Genomic DNA, 22,446 nt, shown 5'->3' with positions numbered 1-22,446 from the left:
GTGAGGATAAAGTGTTTCAGATAATGGAAGGATAGATAGCTATGGATACCCGGCCCGTCTTCGGGCACTGTGGGGGGGTTCACAGATATTGACTCACCACAAATGTATCACTCTTCTTCTCTGTGGCATGCGATTACATAACCAAGCACAAGAAATCAAAACTAAGTTTTATTGTAGCAAAATGGCTGTGGATTGAACCGAGCCAATTGTATTCACAACAAATGAACAACTTCTAAACGGTCTCACCAGTGTCATCCTTTCCTTGTATGCGGAACAAACGACTGAACATGCCGGCGAGTATTAATCCAGTTGGTCAACCGAAGAGCAGACACCTGACAAAGTAGTTCTACTGAAATAAGTGAGGCGTGATACTATCCGGACAATAAACATGGTAACATCTGATCCTGTTAGTATCCTGATGAAACTCCACCAGTGTCACCAATTCAACTCAAACCTCAGAGGCGCGGAGGACTGACACGAACTAATCTAGCGTCTATGTACCTCACCATGACACAAACTGTTCACAGCATTGCTCACAGCGAAGGCCACTGGCGAAGAAGTCAAGTCTGCCCTTCCTACGATGTCAATCTCCTCATCTGCTTCCTCCTTTTCCTCGCTCTCTGAAGACAGTGACCAGGTGATGCTTACTGGATCAGGGATGGGTCCCAACGCTCCCATCACGTCGATGTCCTCCTCCTCACTTTGTGTTCCCAAGCTAACCTCTGTTGAGGAGAAAAAAGTAGTGAAACACATTGTGGCTGTGTCCAAATTCACAGGCCTGGTTCTCCAAAGGCCACATTTTCGGCCGCGTGATTTTACTTCAGGCGCGACTCGGCCGCACATGGTTTCCAAATTCATAAACGTGTCCAAATTCTCCATGGTATCCATGGAGACTACATGAGGAGGAGGCTTTGAAGGCGTCGAAGGACCCAACCTCCGAACTGTCTTTCTAGAATTTGGAAAGCCCGTGCAGTCGAGTTGCGCCGTAAGCAAGGTCATGCGGACGTAAATGCGGCCTTCGCAGGATGCCGCAGATGAATTTGGACACAGGCAGAGTCACCCTGTTTTGCCCGCTTCCTTTTTCTACATACTCCGTGCAGTCCCAATCAGCACCTGCGTTCATGGTGTCGAGGTCTTTGTTGTACTCGACCACCCTCGTCTCTTCTTTGCATGCAATATCTCCTGTGTTGGCCAGCACGGTGGGATCAACAGACAACTTCACAGGAAGCAGAACATTTGGCTCTAAACGTTTCCTCTTGGCTTCACTGCTGAAATCTCTCGTCTTTTCTTCGGGCTGGGTTCGCCTCTTTGCCGCCCTTGCCGCTGCCATCTCCACAGTGGCATTGTTTTTGCATCTGTCTTCAACCACCTCAAGTGCGTCACCATCAACTTCACAGGGAAGCCGTGCCGTCTTCTTAGTTCGTCCTCGCTTACTGACTGGTTGGTCCAACTGTGACCATACTTTTTCCAGGTCTGGCTGATCCTTTTGAGGAGAGAATGTCAGGGAAATGACTTCTTTAAGTGGCCTGAAAGTTGCACTGCTCCACAAAATTTTACTTCATTTTTTTTAAATCAGAGATGAATCGTTTGCGTTGATTCTAAATCTCCTTTCATTTTTTCTCTAGCACATCACGTTTTCATCATCTTCATAATAAGAATATCATAACAATAACATAATGTGTAATATAGTGACATATTGTATTTAGAAATACAATATGTCAAAGTGTATGGTAAACATGGTAAAATATGCATTGCCCAGGCCGAAGGGCTCAATCAACAACCGATCACCTGTTTTCTGGGTTTGGTCATGTGACATACGCAAGCAAGCTGAACCCTTACGACACTCTGATGTCATTTTCGGTCGACAACAAATGGCAAAATGGCCACCGCCGCCTGATATGGATAAAAATGAGTTCATGTTGCTGCTTAGTTCACATTTCACAAACGCAATATTAATCAGAATATTGTGTTAAGATTAGAGGGGCTGCATGAAACATATTACAAAATGTTTGACTTAATTACATATATTTGTTCATCGAGCTATGCCAGTGACATGTCGTGAGAGGCTAAACAACCTAATGCTCTTCCGCCCAAGCTTGTATGACGCTTGACACATGTACTGTATGTTCCACATGGAAATGAAATCAGGCGACACAACTTTTGCAGCATTTATACTCTGTACAGTTTGCCCTCGCTGTTAGCCGAGATTCTCGCAGTCTATAGGTATCGGTGTAGAGCGTCTACACAACAGGAACGATACAAAATATAAGGGTAGCAGTTTACATACGTTTAACAAAATAAATGGAAAAAAAAAAGAAACGCGAAGTAGAAAACACTGTTGTTTACAACAACTTTAGCTTATCCACCATTTTTATTCTGAACGGGACGGTCTGTGTGGTTCCAAATGTTTGTAGCAGTGCTATGTGGAAAATTCGGGTTATGCGAACACCGTGCGGCGGGGACGTGGTTGCTGAAATGCCGTGATTTCCCCATGCAGACCTCACAGATGCGTCAAGCAGAAACCAAATTTATGAGAGCAGGAGGTGCACCTGAGCTGCGCCTCAAAGAGTGCTTTGGCACCATCTTGTGGCTTTGAGGCAATTACAAACCGTTTTTGGCTGCGCATCATATACTTGCAGAACTTTGGGTGACTTCAACGTACCTTTTGTGACATTTTTGTTTGGGTAGTGTCATGTAAAATATACGCCTCTGATCAAACAACATACTCCAGTGCACTCTTTATGTGGCTGTCCCTTCAAAACATCACACCCTTGACCATTCATTCATTGCAATAGCACAGGTCAAAGTAAATGATAAGACAACTCACTGTGGTCCCAGTTGCTTTGCATCTACTCCTGAGCAGATAATGCCGAATAACGGTGACAGGCTGATGCTTTGATGATGACTTGGTCTTTGGACATGGAGGACTCTGGAGAGGAATCACATCTTGATCAATAAACAGAACATTTTTCACATGAAAATGAAGATGAGTATAGGTTTATATACACAGCATGTCCTAAAAATATACTCACTCTTTGACTGCCTATTACATACATTCTTTAGTATTATTTCAAGTACAAAATATCCTAAATAATGGGAAATTTACAATGAACTTGAGTTGCTGGAATTACTAAAACAAAGAAGGAATGAAGTGACGTTCGGCTTGTATTAGTATATTAGTTTTACGTTCAATTAATAAGGACCTGATTTCACACTGAGTAATCGATTTGTGACTGAATTGAAACTACTGTATTTTCCTCACTATCTATGAGGCGAACTAAAATCATTCCGTTTTCTCAAAAGCTGACAGTGCGGCTTATAATCCGATGCGCCTTCTATATGGTCAATATTCAGATTTCTTGGATGTAGTATTTTATATGCTCTGTAAAGTGCCTTGTCACAGCTGCAGCGGTTGTGAAAGTTCAATATAAATAAGGCTGTATTGTACAGCAAAGCTAAAGTAAGAATTTTCACATGATTCAATGAAGGTCGGGATACACTGTACACTGTTTTATTTATATGGCGCTTTCACGGCAGCTGCAGCATTTTCTTTTGCGTAACTCGTGAGACTTCTACCGATGTCAGTGAACACCGTCACGTCCATTCAAGAAGTGAGTTTTTGAGACAACCTGTATACAGTTTATATTAGTTGAGCCTGGTGGCCACCTTGACTGCCTGACAGCTGGCTGGATGCAGAGATTTGCGGCGATTTAGTTCCACCATAGGTGTGCATTGCAAGCTCTTGTCTCCTCGACCATCATCTATTTGACTTATTACGTTCTTTACTGACTCGTGGATCCGGTCGTTTGCTTGTACAGGATGCTGTTTCTTGCTTCTGCACTTTCTTGTCGCTATTGAGAGAAGTTTCTCTTCTCGTAATGGAGTGTGAGGACATTGTTTCATCTCGTCTTTGCTGTGGGTGGGGAAAGTGACTGCCACCTTGCACCTCTTGTGTCTCGCGGCTGAGACGGTTGTTACCGTGTTGCTCGAAGGACTCCAGGAAGTCTTCGAACAAAGCTCTCAAATCTACCTCCACCTGTGGCTCCACAAGCATTGCCTCGCCGTCTGTTCGTCCCGTAGAGACAACCTCCGTGAAGCCATGAATACATGAGCGAGCAGGATACTCAGTGTTACCACCACAAGAGGCGATGGTGCCACTGCAATTCTGGGCCGCTGCAGGTGGCTGGGAGTGTGGAGCGCTGCTGCTCAATTCAACCTCCATGTCATTCATCACTTCGCCAAAACGCTCTGGCGGGTCCACATGAGGCGCAGGGGAAGGATGAGGGGCAGTGTGTGAGACCGAGCAAAAGAAGGTTGTTCGAAATGCATTTTTTACAGCACATCGGACACATATATTCAAAACGTTCACCAGTCAAGGTTATAAAGCCTTTTAGATTCATTCTACAACTTTTACCCAACTTTTTGTCAGTAGTGTATATCATACACGTTTGCCTAATGTTTTGGCCAGTGAGTAAATACTGACGGTATTATGTATAAAAGTAACAGGACACCTTTCTGTAACATCTAAACAAAGTGAAAATGGTGGAAAATCTAGCCCGGGAATTGAACTCAACGGCCAGATGAAATTTTTAAAAGAAAACAAAATGGGCTTCTGCAGCCGAGGATCGGACCGCCAGGGTCCCCGCCTTTGGCTGCCGCCCAGCTCACATTGCACCCGACCCCTTTGGCCCCTCTCATGGGTGGTGAGCCCATGGGAAGGGGGACCCACGTTGCCTCTTCGGGCTGTGCCCGGCCGGGCCCCATGGGTGTAGGCCCGGCCACCAGGCGCTTGCCAACGAGCCCCACCTCCAGGCCTGGCTCCAGAGTGGGGCCCCGGTGACCCGCGTCCGGGCAAGGGAAACCTTGGTCCATATATTTTGTTCATCATAAGGGGTCTTTGAGCCGTGCTTTGTCTGGCCCCTCACCTAGAACCTGTTTGCCATGGGTGACCCTGCCAGGGGCATAAAGCCCCAGACAACTTAGCTTCTAGGATCATTGGGACACACAAACCCCTCCACCACGGTAAGGTGACGACTCACGGAGGGGCGTGAGTCGTCCCATGTTCCGGGGGAGGCGGGGGACATTGAGCCCGAGTGGACCGTGTTCCGTGCCTCTATTGTTGAGGCGGCCAATCTGAGTTGTGGCCGTAAGGTGGTTGGTGCCTGTCGTGGCGGCAACCCCCGTACTCGCTGGTGGACACCAGCAGTAAGGGATGCCGTCAAGCTGAAGAAGGAGTCCTATCGAGCCTTTATGGCCTGTGGGACCCCAGAGGCAGCTGACGGGTATCGATTGGCCAAGCGGGCCGCGGCTTCGGTGGTCGCCGAGGCAAAAACCCGAGCGTCGGAAGAGTTCGGTGAGGCCATGGAAGCCGACTTCCGGATGGCTTCGAGGAAATTCTGGTCCACCATCCGACGTCTCAGGAGGGGGAAGCAGTGCACCACTAACACTGTGTACAGTGGGGATGGGGCGCTGCTGACTTCGACTCGGGACGTTGTGAACCGGTGGGCAGAGTACTTCGAAGACCTCCTCAACTCCACCAACACGCCTTCCTTGGAGGAAGCAGAGCCCGGGGGCTCTGAGGTGGGCTCTCCTATCTCTGTGGTTGAAGTCACCGATGTGGTTAAAAAGCTCCTCGGTGGCAAGGCCCCAGGGGTGGATGAGATCCGCCCGGAGTTCCTCAAGGCTCTGGATGTTGTGGGGCTGTCCTGGTTGACACGCCTCTGCAACATCGCATGGACAACAGGGAGAGTGCCTCTGGATTGGCAGACCGGGGTGGTAGTCCCTCTTTTTAAAAAGGGGGACCGGAGGGTGTGTTCCAACTACAGAGGGATCACACTCCTCAGCCTCCCTGGTAAGGTCTATTCAGGGGTGCTGGAGAGGAGGGTCCGTCAGGAAGTCGAGCCTCAGATTGAGGAGGAGCAGTGTGGTTTTCGTCCCGGCCGTGGAACAGTGGACCAGCTCTACACCCTTAGCAGGGTCCTTGAGGGTATGTGGGAATTCGCCCAACCAGTCTACATGTGTTTTGTGGACTTGGAGAAGGCGTTTGACCGTGTCCCTCGGGGAGTTCTGTGGGGGGTGCTTCGTGGGTATGGGGTACCGAACCCCCTGATACGGGCTGTTCGGTCACTATACCACCGATGTCAGAGTTTGGTTCGCATTGCCGGCAGTAAGTCGGAATCGTTTCCAGTGGAGGTAGGACTCCGCCAAGGCTGCCCTTTGTCGCCGATTCTGTTCATAACCTTTATGGACAGAATTTCTAGGCGCAGCCGAAGCGTTGAGGGGGTCCGTTTTGGGGGCCTCAGTATTTCATCCCTGCTTTTTGCAGATGATGTGGTGCTGTTGGCTCCTTCAAACGGGGCTCTCCAACTCTCACTGGAGCGTTTCGCAGCCGAGTGTGAAGCGGTTGGGATGAAAATCAGCACCTCCAAATCTGAAACCATGGTCCTCAGTCGGAAAAGGGTGGAGTGCCCCCTCCGGGTCGGGGAGGAGATCTTACCCCAAGTGGAGGAGTTCAAGTATCTTGGGGTCTTGTTCACGAGTGGGGGTAGGAGGGAGCGGGAGATCGACAGGCGGATCGGTGCAGCGTCTGCTGTGATGCGGACGTTGTATCGGTCTGTCGTGGTGAAGAAGGAGCTGAGCCAAAAGGCGAAGCTCTCAATTTACCGGTCGATCTACGTCCCAACCCTCACCTATGGTCACGAGCTATGGGTCGTGACCGAAAGAACGAGATCCCGGATACAAGCGGCTGAAATGAGTTTTCTTCGCAGGGTGTCCGGGCTCTCCCTTAGAGATAAGGTTAGAAGCTCAGTCATCCGGGAGGGGCTCAGAGTCGAGCCGCTTCTCCTCCACATCGAGAGGAGCCAGATGAGGTGGCTTGGGCATCTGATTCGGATGCCTCCTGAGCGCCTCCCCGGTGAGGTGTTCCGGTCATGTCCCACCGGGAGGAGACCCAGAGGAAGACCCAGGACACGCTGGAGAGACTATGTCACCCAGCTGGCCTGGGAACGCCTCGGGATCCCCCGGGGAGAGCTGGAAGAAGTAGCTAGGGAGAGGGAAGTCTGGGCTTCCCTGCTAAAGCTGTTGCCCCCGCGACCCGGCCCCGGATAAGCGGTAGATGATGGATGGATGGATGGATGGACAAAATGGGCCAGATACATCTTAGATGAAGTGTGAAATTGTGTACGGTGTTCCCCGACTATTTGCGGGGGAGAAACCGACTGAAGCCTGACACATATGAAAATACACAATTGATGCTAACATTTTAATTGCCTTGGATGCCACAAGACGGAAGAAAAGCATCATTTTTGTTTTGGCAAAGGTAGTTGGCACTAAGATGCCACAAAATGGCACCCAAGCAATCCTTTTTTTATTGGACCGTTCATGTTGTTATTTTCATTAAATAAGGGAGGACCGGTTCCCCTATAAAATCTGCCAATGGGCAAATTGGCAAAATCAAAAATATGAGAATGAACATTGTACATAAAACTATTTAAAACCCTTTAAAAATAATAATTCCTGTTAATGTTGTATGGTATTCTTTATAAATAATCTCATTACAATTAATTAATTAGTTCTAATGAATTTCAAATGTATATCTGCACTAGAAATATTTATGTTAATAGTTTTTAAAAGGTGTTTGCATTAAAGCAACATGAATCACAAATTATTTAATGAGTTTTTTTTAAGTATGAATCAGTACACTGCCCATATTTTGCCTAACTCTGAGCTCGTCCTCTCTTTGCTGGTTTAACATCTCCCATGTTGATGTGTGTGTGTGTGTGCGTGTGTGTGTGTGTGTGTGTGTGTGTGTGTGTGTGTGTGTCTTCACATTACCTGTGTATCCTGCGGTGTTTCGTTCCTCCTGTGACGTTTCATGTTGTCCCCTGCCTTCATCAACTTGTGACTTTGTTCACTCGGGCAAAAGTCCCACACTTTGGGCCACCTTCCTCTCCTCTGTGGGCTGCAGAGCAGCCCCAAAGCGTGTCGAGTGTTCAGGTGTAACTTCCTGCCTGTGGTTCCTCCACCCTGGCCGGTCCTCGAAGAGGTTGCCATCCCACACCTTTGCAGGAGCGACTTGTGCTGCCTGCTCACGCCAACTTCCTGTACGTCCACCGTCTGTGTCCACCCGCCTCTCCTTCTTCCTCCTCTGCGAGCTTGCGGCGTCCGGGCTGGTCTCTCACCTCCTCCACGCCGCTTGGCTCTGCCGGGCGGCTTTTTCTTAGTTCGCCCCGTGTGGAACGCCTCTTCAGAGTTCGGGTTGAAAAAGTGGTTGATGAATCCTGGGATGTCATCATGAAACTGCTCAGGTTCCGCTCTTTCACCCTCTAAACGTCTGGCTTCTGCCTGAGGGTTGCTGAACAAGTAGCTCTGGGAGTCAACAACCCGCGGGGTGTCTGAGTGTTCAGCCACCAGAGAAGTTTGAAGATTTTGAGCTTCATCAAGCAAGTAAATGAGTGGAGCTGGAACATTTGGTAGGACAGCATGATTGTCGGCCTGACCTAATCTCTTCAACTGAGCCATGTCAATAGTCTCATAGGCAGGTACGGATTTACAAGAGGACGTGGAGCTTGCTTGCATGGCTTCTGTTTCAGTCAGTGCGTCTTTTGTGCCGCTTGACAGAGTCTCGTTCCATATAACAGCTCTGCCGGCACGCACTTCTCCCCTCCAGCAGACGAATTCCTTCTCACTTAGCTCCACCGGATCAGTCTGTACACCCACCTCAGTGCCGGCGGGGCCTTGCCCCTGCTTCCGTGTGACCTCCACCAGCCCCAGGATGCCCAACTTGGCTGCTGCCCATACAGCCTCGTGCTTCTCACTCTCCCCCTCTCCGGCCATCTCCCCCGAGTACAACAGTCTGACCACATGAAGCAGAGTTCTGGCGCCCACAGTCCCAAATTCCAGCAGATGCTCTCGTCCAGCTGGCGGCGCCGGTGAGGAGGAAAGAGCAGTCGACAGCTGAGGGCTGATGGCCGAAAGGACACAACTGTGTGCTGGCACAGAAACACCTGGAGGGGCAAGGGATTCCATCAAGGGTGGGCCAAGTATGGTCATGGTAATTCATTGCTTAAGGCAGGGGTGCCAAACAGCCTATATCAAAGTTATGGTTTCCATGTAAACGATCATCTTAATCTATATTATTTGTTAATTTTTCAGCTAAAATAGTTTCAGTCGCTTGGTAGAGGACAAACCTTCACCACAAATTTGGATCAGCGCCATATTGTACCGATACGCCAATCTTTTAAATGTTGTCATTGTAATTCATTGAAAATATCTTTTATCGACATGAATTACCTTCTGCCCGCAGCAAGGTGTCACAGAACTGTCGGTGCTGTTGCTGTCTCTGCAACGCGGCCACGAGGAGGGCTTCAAATCCTGGCTTCTGGTAGCACCACATCTTCCCATGGAACAGGAAAAAAACCAGGAAGGTGAATATTCACTTGTACGCCTCGTTATTCTCTTAAAATTTACACTATTTAAGGCATTATTTTGAATTTTAAAACATCTGTTCCATGGTCAGATATCAAAATTTTATCAGATTAAATGTCAAGCTTTCCAACTCCCTTCACTGATTTTACTGACAAATTAAATAACTAAAATAGAATAAAAGGCGGCATGATGGACAGACTGGTTTCCACGTCCGTCTCCCAATGCAAACATCCAGGGTTCGCATCCCGTCTCTGGCCTTGCTGTGTGGTATTTGCGTATTCTCCCCGTGCTTCCGTAGGGTTTATCTGGGTTTTTCCTGGGTGTTCCCTCCCACTTTACAAAATCATGCATGGTAGGTTAATGGAACACTCTAAATCAGAGGTGTCAAACATACGGCCCGCGGGTCTGAACCAGCCACCAAGAAGGTTCGATCCGGCCCGCGGGATCATTCAAAAGTGAAACAAATGCATTAAAGACACATAATTAATATTTTAAATAAACAATACAATACAATACAATACAATACATGCTGATTTATATAGCGCTTTCACAACAGCGGCAGCTGTAACAAAGCGCTTTACAAAACAGTTAACATAAAGTAAAATAATAAACACAACACATAACATAAAACACGGACAGTCATGCAATTCTAACCACTTTTCCATCACACGCTTTGTTGTTTGAAGCTGTTTGAGATGAAAGAGGAGAGAATCAAAGTGTCCTTTAACCAGTGGATCAGAGACGTCATGCTCAAAATGTGCACACGTCGGCTACAAGCTAAGTTTCAAAGTCAACAAGAAGCTGTAGCATCCATTGACGAAAAAAGAGATTGGTTCACTTCTCCTGTCCCATGGAAATCCACTTCAATTCCAAGCGGTGACTCACGGTTCCAAATACGCATCGGCGCTCTTCGCCAACGCTCCTCTCTCCTCATCCTCAACTTCAGCGGCCATCCATCCAGCCGCACCAACGCCAACTGTCCAACAGCGCTGACATAGCCACTGAACAAATCGGGGTTGTGAAAAATGCTGCCCATTACTGGCGCAAAAAACACAAGCGCCCCAGGTCTGTCCAGCACCGACAGTCAATGGCGCCGACATTCCTCCCAATCAAAATCTGTGCTAGTACAGGCGTGCTGCCGAGAAGGCGCAACCACCAAGCACAGATACTGCTCCTTTGACGAATGTCGTGGCCAAAAAGCGCTGAAAACAGTCCATATCAGGTCCACACAATGAAACAACAAACAACATGTGACAAAACAAAAGACAAAAACAGCAAAAAAGAACAAAAAAGCAAGGCTCTTGAAGAGCACTTGCCGAAGGCTGCCTACTCGGGCGCCATCTTGGAAAAAAAAATAAAATGCAATTCGTGGATTATACGCTAGGGGGCACACTGTTTTGATCACAGTCGAAGACAACATTGTTTTGATCGGGGAAGAACACAACAGTCCCAGTCTGTCACCGAGATAGACCCAATGCAGCAAATGATATGAAAGCGCCAATCAATGCTTCTTGAGATCAAAACAAAGGAAAGAGATGATATTTTGGTGATTCATAGCACAGTATGGTAAAATGTTAATGGTTCGGCCCACTTGACATCGACAGAGTCCGTACGTGGCCCACAATGTGAAATGAGTTTGACACCCCTGCTCTAAATTGTCCCTCGGTGTAATTGTGAGTGTGAATGGTTGTTTGTCAAGCCCTGCGATTGGCTGGCAACCAGTTCAGGGTGTACCCCACCTGTTCCCTGAAGACAGCTTAGAAAGGTACATTCTGAACCAGAATGCCTTAGTAGTTGTTATACAGTCTGCCATTGTATCCTGCCCAAATTCAACACCCTGTGCCGGATGTCGCAAAGCAGCCCCGTAACAGAAATAATCCATCCATCCATCCATTTTCGGAGCCGCTTAATCCTCACTAGGGTCGCGGGGGGTGCTGGAGCCTATCCCAGCCGTCTTCGGGCAGTAGGCGGGGGACACCCTGGATCAATTGCCAGCCAATCGCAGGGCACACAGAGACGAACAACCATTCGCACTCACACCCACACCTAGGGACAATTTAGAGTGTTCAATCAGCCTGCCACGCATGTTTTTGGAATGTGGGAGGAAACCGGAGCACCCGGAGAAAACCCACGCAGGCCCGGGGAGAACATGCAAACTCCACACAGGGAGGCCGGAGCTGGAATCGAACCCGGTACCTCTGCACTGTGAAGCCGACGTGCTAACCACTGGACTACCGGGCCGCCCCCTCCATATTTTATTTTATTTTATTTATTTTTTACCATGCAAAATGTTTGCATCTCATAAACATAGAGCTAATGTGACTTAACAAAACAGCTCCAATTTTATCTCTCTCCTACGAAGTTTTGTGACTTGTCACAATTTTGTTCATGTGTATAAATACATTAAAAGTCTGAAAGAGCAGTTGCGTCCACAAACGTTTGACTGTATAGCTCTTTTTCCAGTTCATATTTTTTGTTGCTGACAAACCTCTGCTCTACCCTTCAGCCTATTTATCAATAATAGAGTGAAAATGAATGGAAATATAAATATTTACTAAGCGAGTCAAAGTCAATTTTCAACTTGCGTCCCTAGAATATTGCGTTCAAGGCTACTGTGCTACAAGTCAAAGAAAAAAAGTTAGATTGGAGCGCTGCTATAAAATCTTCTCGGGACTAAACAAAAAAATTGATTATTTCATTTGTTTGTGTGGACTCTTTTAATATGTAGCTTATCAGTCTTTAAGGATGCATGCTCCTTAAAAGTATTAAGCACATTACTGTGATGAATGTATCTTTAAAAAAAGAAGAAAGCTAGATAGACAGCAATCACACTACCAAACACTGTATTTACAGTTGCGTTTTAATGTGGCTGAAGATTTTATATTGAAGACTGACAACATAAAAATGGCAATAAGAAAAAAATGTTTCAGTGCAGGGATGACTTAAGAAAAAAAATCTCAACGTTATTTATGGCAAAATAGCTATTAGCATCGTTGCTCACCAAACTAGCATGCAACTCGCGCGTGTCGTTCCGTCACCCTATTAACTAGTCTCGTCGCAGCACAAATTTTTAAACTTGTTTTAAACTTTTAGACTTTAAAACAACCTGGACAAGAAATGTGACCTACTTAATTCTCATTTTCTTGCATGGCACATTGAAGACGACAAACGTAAAAGTTGCAAGAGCACTCACCTTGCTCAAAGCTCACTGGTACACCATATTATTCAAAATTAATCAAACAAAACTTTTTTTTAAAGGACAGTTTCTCCAAACGGCAGTTTGTGTTCCAATGAGCTTTCACATCTTGACCACTGGATGGTAGTAGCGTCGACACTGTGACCATGCAAGAGACGAGAGGCAAAGCCAAGGACCAGTAAAAATCGAAAACAAGTCGGTTCCTTCAATGTATCATGAGGGTTAAACACCTTTCGTCTTATGTGCTAGAACGTGCAAGAGCAGGTGTTCACTATTTAATAATAAATTTCAATTCATCTCTATAAATGCTCCAAAAATGAAAATAATTTAAAAAAATTATATAGACAAAATCTAAATTACCGGTAGACTATTTCTTTTTCTGTGTGAAACCGAGGTCTCCAATACAAACTTCACAAAATAAAGAAAAACGCCACTCATTTGGAAAGATAAGTACGAATATTCAGGAGAATTTAGTCTCAGGACAATATTTTGTCACGATAAACTGAAAAGCATGCACTCACAATTTTATAATTTTTTTTTTTCATATTGAATCTTATATTCATTGGAGAAAGCAATTGTATGGATATTGAAAATAATGAATGGTACAGCACAAAAAAATCCTGAACTAAATCGTAAATCCAATCAAACTGGGCCCTCGTGAATCTACCAGTAATCAAATTGATTTTTAAAATCTGAATCGATACCCAGCCCTAATGGAATGTTCACAAAGGTGATGAAAAAGGAGTGTGATTGTTAACCGGGGTGTGTATCATAATCTAATAAACATAAAGATTCTTTCTCTTAACCTTTTAACAACCAGCTCAACCATTCGATAACGCACATTCAGAAAGCAAACACAGGTATCAGTTTCAAGGACCAGATCCCAGGGTGACCGTTTGATTGACCATGTTGTCAAATGAACAATTGAACATGGACAACCCATTATTGTCGAACTCCAATAAAGATATGGTGTTGCACCCTACACATTTTTCTGCCAAAAGCACTGAAAAAAACAATCAGCTATGAAAAAAATTGATGTTATTTTATGTCCCCAAACTATTGAAATACATTTTGAAAATGTAAAATTTCTTCTTCATTCTTTTAACATCAACTGACATCACAACCATTTAATACAGGTAAAAACACATAGTTTTTTTTGGTTGAAAAAGGCCAAAGGAGATATCAAATGTAACTCTTTTGCACTGGTTGCTAAAGGCTTAACACTCTGACAACCAGTCCAGCAATTGCAAAGTAAATCATAACTTTGAATTCCTCGGTCTAATAACAATGACAGGAAAAACACAAGTGAATAGTATACATAACAAAATGGTGTCGTATTCTCTGGTGAGACCCTGTTGATATCCAAGTCACAATCTACCCATCCATGCCAGTCCACTGCGAGGAGATGCCGCCAGGGGAAACGTTCTATTTTGGCGAAAAAGTGTCCGGTTGATTCGGAGTAGGCCTGGGCCAGCGCTGGTTGAATTTGACAAAGAAGTGTGGGTCTTTGAATGGACCCCCGTAGACGATGGCCTGCATGAGGTACATGAGGGCCACCACCAGGAAGCAAATGAGGAAGAATGGGATGAACGGCCTCAGATGGTGCCAAGCCACACTGAGCCCGTAGCACAAGCTGTCGATCCCACCTTGCTTTGTCCTGTGGGATGTGTACCGAGAAGAGTCCGGGGCCGGCGTACAATCAAGCGTCTTGTCATCTGAGCTGCAGGGAGATGGAGTTGAGCAATCAGGTGAAGCCATTGTACGGAGGACTCGACTTTTCTACCAGAAACCGTGGCTCAAAAACCACATGATTCCATCAGCGTTTGTCCTCCAAGTAGTGTCTTCTGACCACTTGCGTTGGATGTCCCTGTATTTGAGCTTTGGAGCAAGATGGTGATAATATGAGACCAACCACAAGAGAGCTCGAAATAGACATGACGCAGAGGGGCAAGGAGTGTATGAGCTCAAATTTTGGGAAGGGATTTTTTTACCCCAGCATAGGCTATAAGCATAGGCTATAAACATCATACATCATACTGTAAACACACACACACAAGGCACGCAAGATGGCTTCTTTGCAATCTGCTGACTATGTGGCAGCCGGCATGCTATAGTGCAAGTAGTGCAAGTATAGTGCATGGAAACAACAAGTGCTATAAATAAGGAATGAAAACACAATAAAGCCATCAGACATATATACTGTAGCAGTAGGCTACTGACCTTCAAAAATTTAGATTCTTACGCAGTAACTCCCAACCACTGTGTCGTGGCACGTCGGTATAGCACAAGAGATCAAGGTCAAGGTCATCTTTATTACAATACAATACAATACATGCTGATTTATATAGCGCTTTCACAACAGCGGCAGCTGTAACAAAGCGCTTTACAAAACAGTTAACATAAAGTAAAATAACTTATTGTCAAATATGTTTACATATGACACGCAGCATAGATGAAATGGTCAGATAATGAGGGGAGGGTCATAGTCTGTGACAGGAGGCAGGGGTCGCGCAGAGGGTGGGGAGTGCGGGCAGAGCAGGGAGGGAGTTGAGTTCCTGACCGCCCGGTGGAAGAAACTTTCTTTGAGCCTGCTGGTTCTGGCACGGAGACTTTGCAATCTCCTTCCCGACGGCAGCAGGCTGAAGAGGCTGTGGGATGGGTGGGTGGGGTCACCTGCAATCCGGGTGGCTTGGTGGATCAGACGGGACTAGTAGATGTCCACGAGTGGGGGGAGAGAGACACCAATGACACCAATCATTACATTATCTAGTTTCACTTAATAGGTCTAAAAGTAAAATATATTTTACAGTCAATAATATCTATGCCAGTGACATATGGCGACAGACAGAACATTTACCGGTAAATGCTCTTCCATCAGATAGCAGAAAGTGAAACTAAGCCATTTATACAACAAAACAACCGTTTTGTGTTCAACTAAGCAGATTTTACGCAAACGGTAACTGAGTAAATTCTTCCTCCAGCACGACTCTGTTGCACTGTGCTACAGTAAGTAACCCAATTCTGTACTCTTCCATACCACTACAGGTTGTATGTATGTGGGAGGGGCTATCGTGCAGAAAAATGACCGTTCAAGGATGTCACAAAACTGATTTACAGTGCAAGCAGCCACATGCAGCTCCCAGGCCACCAGTTGACGAATTTAAAGTCTGTGTTACTCATTTAATTGTAGTGTCTTTTTTTTTAAATCACGCAAAGAACACTGAATGTCATCTTAATCACGTCAAAACAACCATGCATGGCATCGTTCTGGAAATTACACCTCCGCATCCTTGATGCAAAATCCAAAAGTGTTCATTTCTCATTGACGTTGTGAAAGATGCCAAAAAGTCATTTTATTTTATTCATTCATTCATTCATCTTCCGAGCCGCTTGATCCTCACTAGGGTCGCGGGGGGTGCTGGAGCCTATCCCAGCTGTCTTCGGGCAGTAGACGGGGGACACCCTGAATCGGTTGCCAGCCAATCGCAGGGCACACAGAAACGAACAACCATTCGCACTCACACTTACACAATTTAATCAGCCTGCCACGCATGTTTTTGGAATGTGGGAGGAAACCGGGGGACCCGGAGAAAACCCACGCAGGCCCGGGGGAGAACATGCAAACTCCACACAGGGAGGCCGGAGCTGGAATCGGACCCGGTACCTCTGCACTGTGAAGCCGATGTGCTAACCACTGGAATACCGGGCCGCCCCATTTTATTTTACTCCCCCCAAAATACACATATTTATATCTTTCCTGTGTGTGTTTTTTTATTGAATTGTAGCATCTCTTTATTATTGAATTGTAGCATCTCTTTATTTAAAGACAATGCTCAATTCTTGTCCGTGTAATAATCTCAAAATAGCCCTGTATGAATGTTGTCACAAGTTGGAAGTTCCACTTTACGTCTGTACATTCACCCACTTCCAGATTGTTAGGGACTCGGATAAACCGAGTTTAGGAGGGGGATCCAAAAAACGTAGACAGAAACAAGGTCTCTGAAGTAAAGACAATTTAATGTCTTAATCGAACCGAAAATAAAGCGAGAACATAAAGCACTGGTCCACAATGAGGACCAGGAGGTAAATCAAAAACGACTAACAAAAGGTGCTTGCACAAAAGAGCAAGAAAGGAAAGTAAAGCCCGCAAACTACGAACGAAAAACAATGTAACACTTTGTACACGCACAAAAAGCCAGATCATCAAAATAAAATAGTACTTACACAAAAACTTGGTACCGAGAACTATACGCGAAATCACGACGAGGTCAAAAGGCACTAAGTCAATGAACAGTGAGGATAGCAATGCCCTAAACAATACTCCCAACAACAGGTGTAGGACGGTGGAGTCCTTAAATAGTGCGTCTATAGATTACCGATTGCCAGCAGGTGCGCTAGGAAGACCACTCATGCCACCTGCTGGCCTGACCGCAAAACCGAAACGTGACAGTACCCCCCTCTTACGGACGCCTCCTGGCGGACCACCCGGCTTTGACGGGTGCGCTGCGTGGAAAGCCCGGAGCAGGGACGGGTCTAAGATCCAGGAGCCGGGGATCCACTGCCGATCCTCCGGGCCGTAGCCTTCCCAGTCAACCAAATACTGAAAACCCCTACCCCTGCGCCGAGAGTCCAAGATTTCACGCACGCTGTACACTGGTTCGCCGTCGACGATTTGTGGAGGAGGCGGCGACGTGGGCGGAGCAGCCAGGGGACTGGTGACCACCGGCTTCAACGGGGAAACATGGAAGACGGGGTGGACCTTAATGGTGGGCGGTAGTCGGAGCTTGACGGAGACGGGGCTGAGGACCGATTCCACCTCGAACGGTCCAGTGAATCGAGGCCCCACCTTGCGAGATGTACCGGCGAGTCGCAGATCCTTAGTTGCCAGCCACACCTTCTGTCCCACCTGATAGCTGGGTGCTGGGCGTCGGCGACGGTCAGCGATCTGCCGGTTCCGCTGAGCCGTGCGTGACAGTGCTGCTCTGGTCTCCTTCCATATGCGATGGGCCCGTCGTAGATGCAGCTGTATGGAAGGGAGTTCCACCTGACCCTCCTGGGAAGGAAACAGAGGAGGTTGGTAACCATACGCCGCCATGAAAGGAGACCGACCGGTAGCTGATGAGACGAGGGTGTTGTGGGCGTATTCCACCCAAGGCAGGTGGGCCGACAACGAGGAGGGGCGATGGAGGCAAACGCAGCGCAGAGCTGCCTCCAAATCCTGGTTCATGCGCTCCGTTTGGCCATTGGACTGTGGGTGGTATCCGGAAGACAGACTCGCCGTGGCCCCCATGGCCTGACAGAAACGTTTCCATACCCTGGAGACGAATTGAGGGCCCCGGTCCGACACAATGTCCACCGGAATTCCATGAAGACGGAAGACGTGTCTCACTAGAAGGTCGGCGGTTTCCTGGGCAGAGGGCAGTTTGGACAACGCAACAAAATGGGCAGATTTAGAGAAGCGGTCAACTATGGTGAGTATGACTGATTTTCCCCGGGAAGGAGGCAGGCCGGTAACAAAATCCAGGGAAATGTGGGACCATGGTCGAGAAGGAGCAGGCAGCGGTTGCAGCAAACCAGCCGGCAGTTGGTGGGACGCCTTACTGCATGCGCAGGTGGAACAGGCCTTGATATAGTCCTGGGTATCCTTGCGTAGCTCCGGCCACCAAAACCGCTGCGACACGAGGTCCAAGGTCCGGTTCACCCCTGGATGGCATGCCACCTTAGAAGTGTGCCCCCACTGTAACACCTCCGCGCGCAGAGGTGGGGGTACAAACAGTCTCCCGGCCGGACAACCAGCCGGGACCTGAACTCCGTTCTGGGCCTCCTTGACCCTACGTTCGACGGCCCACCTCAGTGCCCCCACAATACAATGGTCCGGAACAATGTTTTGGGGTTCATTGTTCCTCTCCGCAGGGTCATGGATGCGGGAGAGTGCATCCGGTCTAATGTTCTTTGAGCCCGGGCAGTAGGTGAGCGTGAAGTTGAAGCGAGTGAGGAGAAGCGCCCACCGTGCTTGGCGGGAGTTTAGTCTCTTGGCTGACCGGATGTAGGCAAGGTTCTTGTGATCAGTGTACACCGTGAATGGCTCTTCAGTGCCTTCGAGCCAATGTCGCCATTCTTGCAATGCCAAAACCGTGGGGAACCGTGAACTGCTAGCCGTCAGTTCACGGTTCCCCACGTCGTAGTGTGCTTCTGCTGGGCTGAGGCGACGAGAGAAAAAGGCGCAGGGGTGAAGTCTTTGGTTGACTGGGGATCGCTGCGATAAGACGGCCCCCACGCCGAACTCCGACGTGTCCACCTCTACGACAAACGGATAGGAGGGGTTATGATGCTGCAATACAGGAGGGTTCGTGAAGGCTTTCTTTAATTCAGCGAACGCGTGGTCAGCATCAGTGTCCCACCTAAAGGGGATCTTGACAGAGGTTAACCGGGTCAAAGGCAGGGCTCTCTGGCTGTAGTTGCGAATGAACCGGCGGTAAAAATTAGCGAAACCCAGGAAACGTTGCAAGTGCTTTCTATTGGTGGCCGTGGGCCAGTCTACTACGGCCTTAACTTTGGCTTCGTCAGCTCTCAGCTGACCCTTCTCGATAATAAAACCCAGAAATGAGATGGACTCGACGTGAAACTCGCACTTTTCTGCTTTTACGAATAACCGGTTTTCTAGTAGACGCTGCAAAACCAGCCTGACATGGTGTTGATGTTCCGCAAGAGTCCGGGAAAAAATTAAGATGTCATCCAAATAAACAAAACAAAACAGGTTCAGAAAATCTCTTAATATGTCGTTAATGAGACACAGAAAGACCACGCGCGCGTTGGTTAGCCCAAATGGCATGACCAGGTATTCGAAGTGCCCTAATGGGGTCTTAAATGCTGTCTTCCATTCGTCCCCCTCACGAATACGGACCAGATGGAAAGTGCTTCATAAATCGAGTTTGTAGAATATAGTGGCGGATTGGAGGGGGGCGAACGCCGAGTCTAACAACGGAAGTGGGTATTTGTTCTTGATAGTGATTTCGTTCAGGCCCCGATAATCGACACACGGGCGTAACGTCTTGTCTTTCTTTTCGATAAAGAAGAATCCGGCCCCCAATGGGGATTTAGACGGCCGAATGAGGCCAGCCGAGAGTGAGCTATCGATGTATTCTCTCAGCGCCTCTTGTTCCGGCTGAGAGACCTGATATAAACGGAAATTCGGGAGTGGGGCGTTCTCTACCAGGTCGATGGCGCAGTCGTAAGGCCGGTGAGGCGGCAAGGACTGGGCACGGTCTTTACTAAACACTTGGCGCATGTCATGGTAAATACGCGGAACCTTATCCAAACAAATAACTTCGGGTGACTCGTTACGGGTCGGCCCTCTCTTTTCTGCCGCCGAGCGCAAACAGTGAGTATAGCAAAAAGCGCTCCAACTCTCGATTGCCGGCCGTTCCCAGGAAATGACAGGGCTATGTTCGCGCAGCCATGGCAACCCCAACACTAAGGGTACGGATCGAGACCGCATAAGATAGAATCTTCGGTATTCAACGTGATTGCCCAATAATTTTAGTTTTACCGGCGCGGTGATTTCTTTCACTTCCGCCAGGAGTCGCCCGTCAAGATCATGAACCCGCTTTGTCTCTCTTAGGACCTCAACATGGCACCCCAGTTCCTTAGCTAAGTTGGGGTCTAAAAAACAATTGTCCGCTCCAGAGTCCACCAAGGCCCGAACAGAAATGACCCGTACCGGACCATAAAGAGTTCCGTCCAACTCGAGTCTTGGTGGATGTCCCGGATGGACCTCCTCCCGTCTCGACTCCCGTGACGCAGTATCGGGCACAAACTCACAGTTTTCGGGGCGCACGGACGGGCGGGCCGGTGTCAAGGAACAGTTGGAAACCCGGTGTCCAGGTTGGCCACAGTAGAAGCAGGCCCGATCCCGAATCCGACGCTCTCTCTCCGCTGGTCCCAGGCGTCCGCCTCCCAACTGCATGGGCTCCTCCTCAGCGTCGGCTGGATCGGAACACGAATGACGCTCGGGTCCGGGTGGTCGCCAGGACTCGTGCTCAGCCGGCCGACGACCCGTACGTCGGGGTGGAAAATGGGTAGTTCCTCGCTCTTCCATACGTTCCCTCTCACGCTCCCGCATGCGGTTGTCCACAACGAGGGCCAGCTCGATGAGCTCCTCCAAGTTGGTGCTATCATCGCGGGTTGCCAGTTCGTCCTTTAACATAGTGATGGGTCCAGCGACACCGATGCATTGACACATGCGCCGGGCTCACAGAGCAAACCATGTCGATGCATGTGCTGCTTCATTACGTCACGTGATTGACACGTGAACTGCATCGGCTGCGTTGACACAGTCCAGGCTTCTAATTGACACATCGGCTGCGTTGACACAGTCCAGGCTGCTAATTGACACATCGGCTGCGTTGACACAGTCCAGGCTGCTAATTGACACGTGAACTGCACCGGTGCAGTTTAGACTGCATCGGCTGCTTGGCACAGTCTAGGCTGCGCCACTTAGTCCAGGGGGCGTCGACTCAGTGCAGAGGGCGTTGACGCAGCAAAAGCCCGCCGCACAGTGTTTATAAGGAAGTGCGTCTGGCAACACAATGCCATCTGCCGAAACAAGCCAGACCTCACTCACACTCGCTTGTCGAAGTTCGTGTCAGTGCAGACTTCGTGTTCGTGCCTTGCCTTCCTTGCCGATTATGGAGCAGAGACGCAAATCATCCGCCGTGTGGGACCATTTTGATGTCCTGGAGAATAAGGTATTTATTTATTTATTCAAATCGCCTTCTGTCGCCGAGAGCCTCTCGGCGAGCCTCTCGCCGAGTGCCTCTCAGATTATTGACATGTGTTGTACCATTCTAATCCGAATACATTTCAAGGTAACTCTTAGTTAATTCTTATTCACATTTCATTACAGGTGAAATGTCGAATTTGCCAAGTCGAATTGTCATACACCAACAGAAGCACCTCCACCATGCTGAGGCATTATCGGGCCAAGCATGAGAATGAAGTTCGCGATACACCCAGTATTACGCCAGGTATACAAACGTTCACTCATCTTTTCACGGTTGCTATGTTGATGATTAATTGACAATCAGTAATTATTATTGGTTGACTCTCCACTCCATGTTTGACAATCAAGGTTCCAGGAAGCAGCTGTACTGGAAGGACCAACACACTTCTTTCCCAAACCTCTCCCACCTCGCAAAGGAGTTCCTTTGTACGCCAGCCTCATCCGTCCCACAGCAGGAGAAATTGCTTGTAAAAGACGCAACAGGCTGAAGTTTAAAACATTGGAGCATCTTATTTTTCTCAATAAAAAATTGTGAAGTCAAAGCCCACAAGCATCCTCATTCAAATGATCTTCACATTATTTGAACACATTGAATGTTGCAAAATGAATGCATGGATGTGAATGATATTGTATACACTTCATCATCAAATCGATGAATGACCTTATGAAAATGTCTTGGAACAGTTGTAGATGCAAAACCATGCTGGCAGCTACATAATAGATAATAAAAGAAAAATATCCCAAACCATAGGGATCCTTATTTTCAGTTCGATTAAGACATCTGATATCAGCGTGAACTTGTTTGGGTCTTGAGAATGCCTGTTGACAAAAAGCAATTGGACATCACATTTTGAGACATCTCAGCTTTGAATATTTCTTTCCCCTTCACCATTTAAAGCTGAATTTTATGTTCACTTGGTTTGATCCTTGTCTGATGTTGACATTTGTTTGATGTTCTGAAACATAAAAATGGAAAATGAAAAAAAAAATTGGGAAATGAGGGCAATTACTTTTTCACGACAATGCATGTCGGTGCATCTGA

The 22,446-nt window shown here is 47.5% G+C and overlaps 1 protein-coding gene across 1 annotated transcript; it reads right to left on the bottom strand.

Annotated features, from left to right (window-relative positions):
- Positions 1 to 44: 44 nt before the first annotated feature.
- Positions 45 to 9,396, bottom strand: LOC127603793 (uncharacterized). The gene is made up of 5 exons (XM_052070413.1): positions 9,292 to 9,396; positions 7,834 to 9,005; positions 2,828 to 2,929; positions 1,114 to 1,483; positions 45 to 722 (listed from the first exon to the last, which is right to left on the bottom strand). The coding sequence occupies exons 1-5, from the start codon at positions 9,392 to 9,394 to the stop codon at positions 487 to 489; spliced, it is 1,983 nt and encodes a 660-aa protein (XP_051926373.1). The 5' UTR covers positions 9,395 to 9,396; the 3' UTR covers positions 45 to 486.
- Between the last annotated feature and the right edge of the window lie 13,050 nt (positions 9,397 to 22,446).

This window comes from Hippocampus zosterae, chromosome 1 (assembly GCF_025434085.1).
Source record: "Hippocampus zosterae strain Florida chromosome 1, ASM2543408v3, whole genome shotgun sequence".
Classification (NCBI taxonomy): domain Eukaryota; kingdom Metazoa; phylum Chordata; class Actinopteri; order Syngnathiformes; family Syngnathidae; genus Hippocampus; species Hippocampus zosterae.
This window is presented reverse-complemented; position numbering and strand designations above follow the sequence as displayed.

What these genes read in the sequence shown, in the direction of transcription:
- LOC127603793 (XM_052070413.1), bottom strand. Translation starts at nt 9,394, where the DNA reads ATGTGGTGCTACCAGAAGCCAGGATTTGAAGCCCTCCTCGTGGCCGCG. An exon ending in CACCTTGCTGCGGGCAGAAG is followed by an intron (nt 9,006 to 9,291) that starts GTAATTCATGTC and finishes TTGCCCCTCCAG; the next exon opens with GTGTTTCTGTGCCAGCACAC. An exon ending in CCTCGACACCATGAACGCAG is followed by an intron (nt 723 to 1,113) that starts GTGCTGATTGGG and finishes TCTCCTCAACAG; the next exon opens with AGGTTAGCTTGGGAACACAA.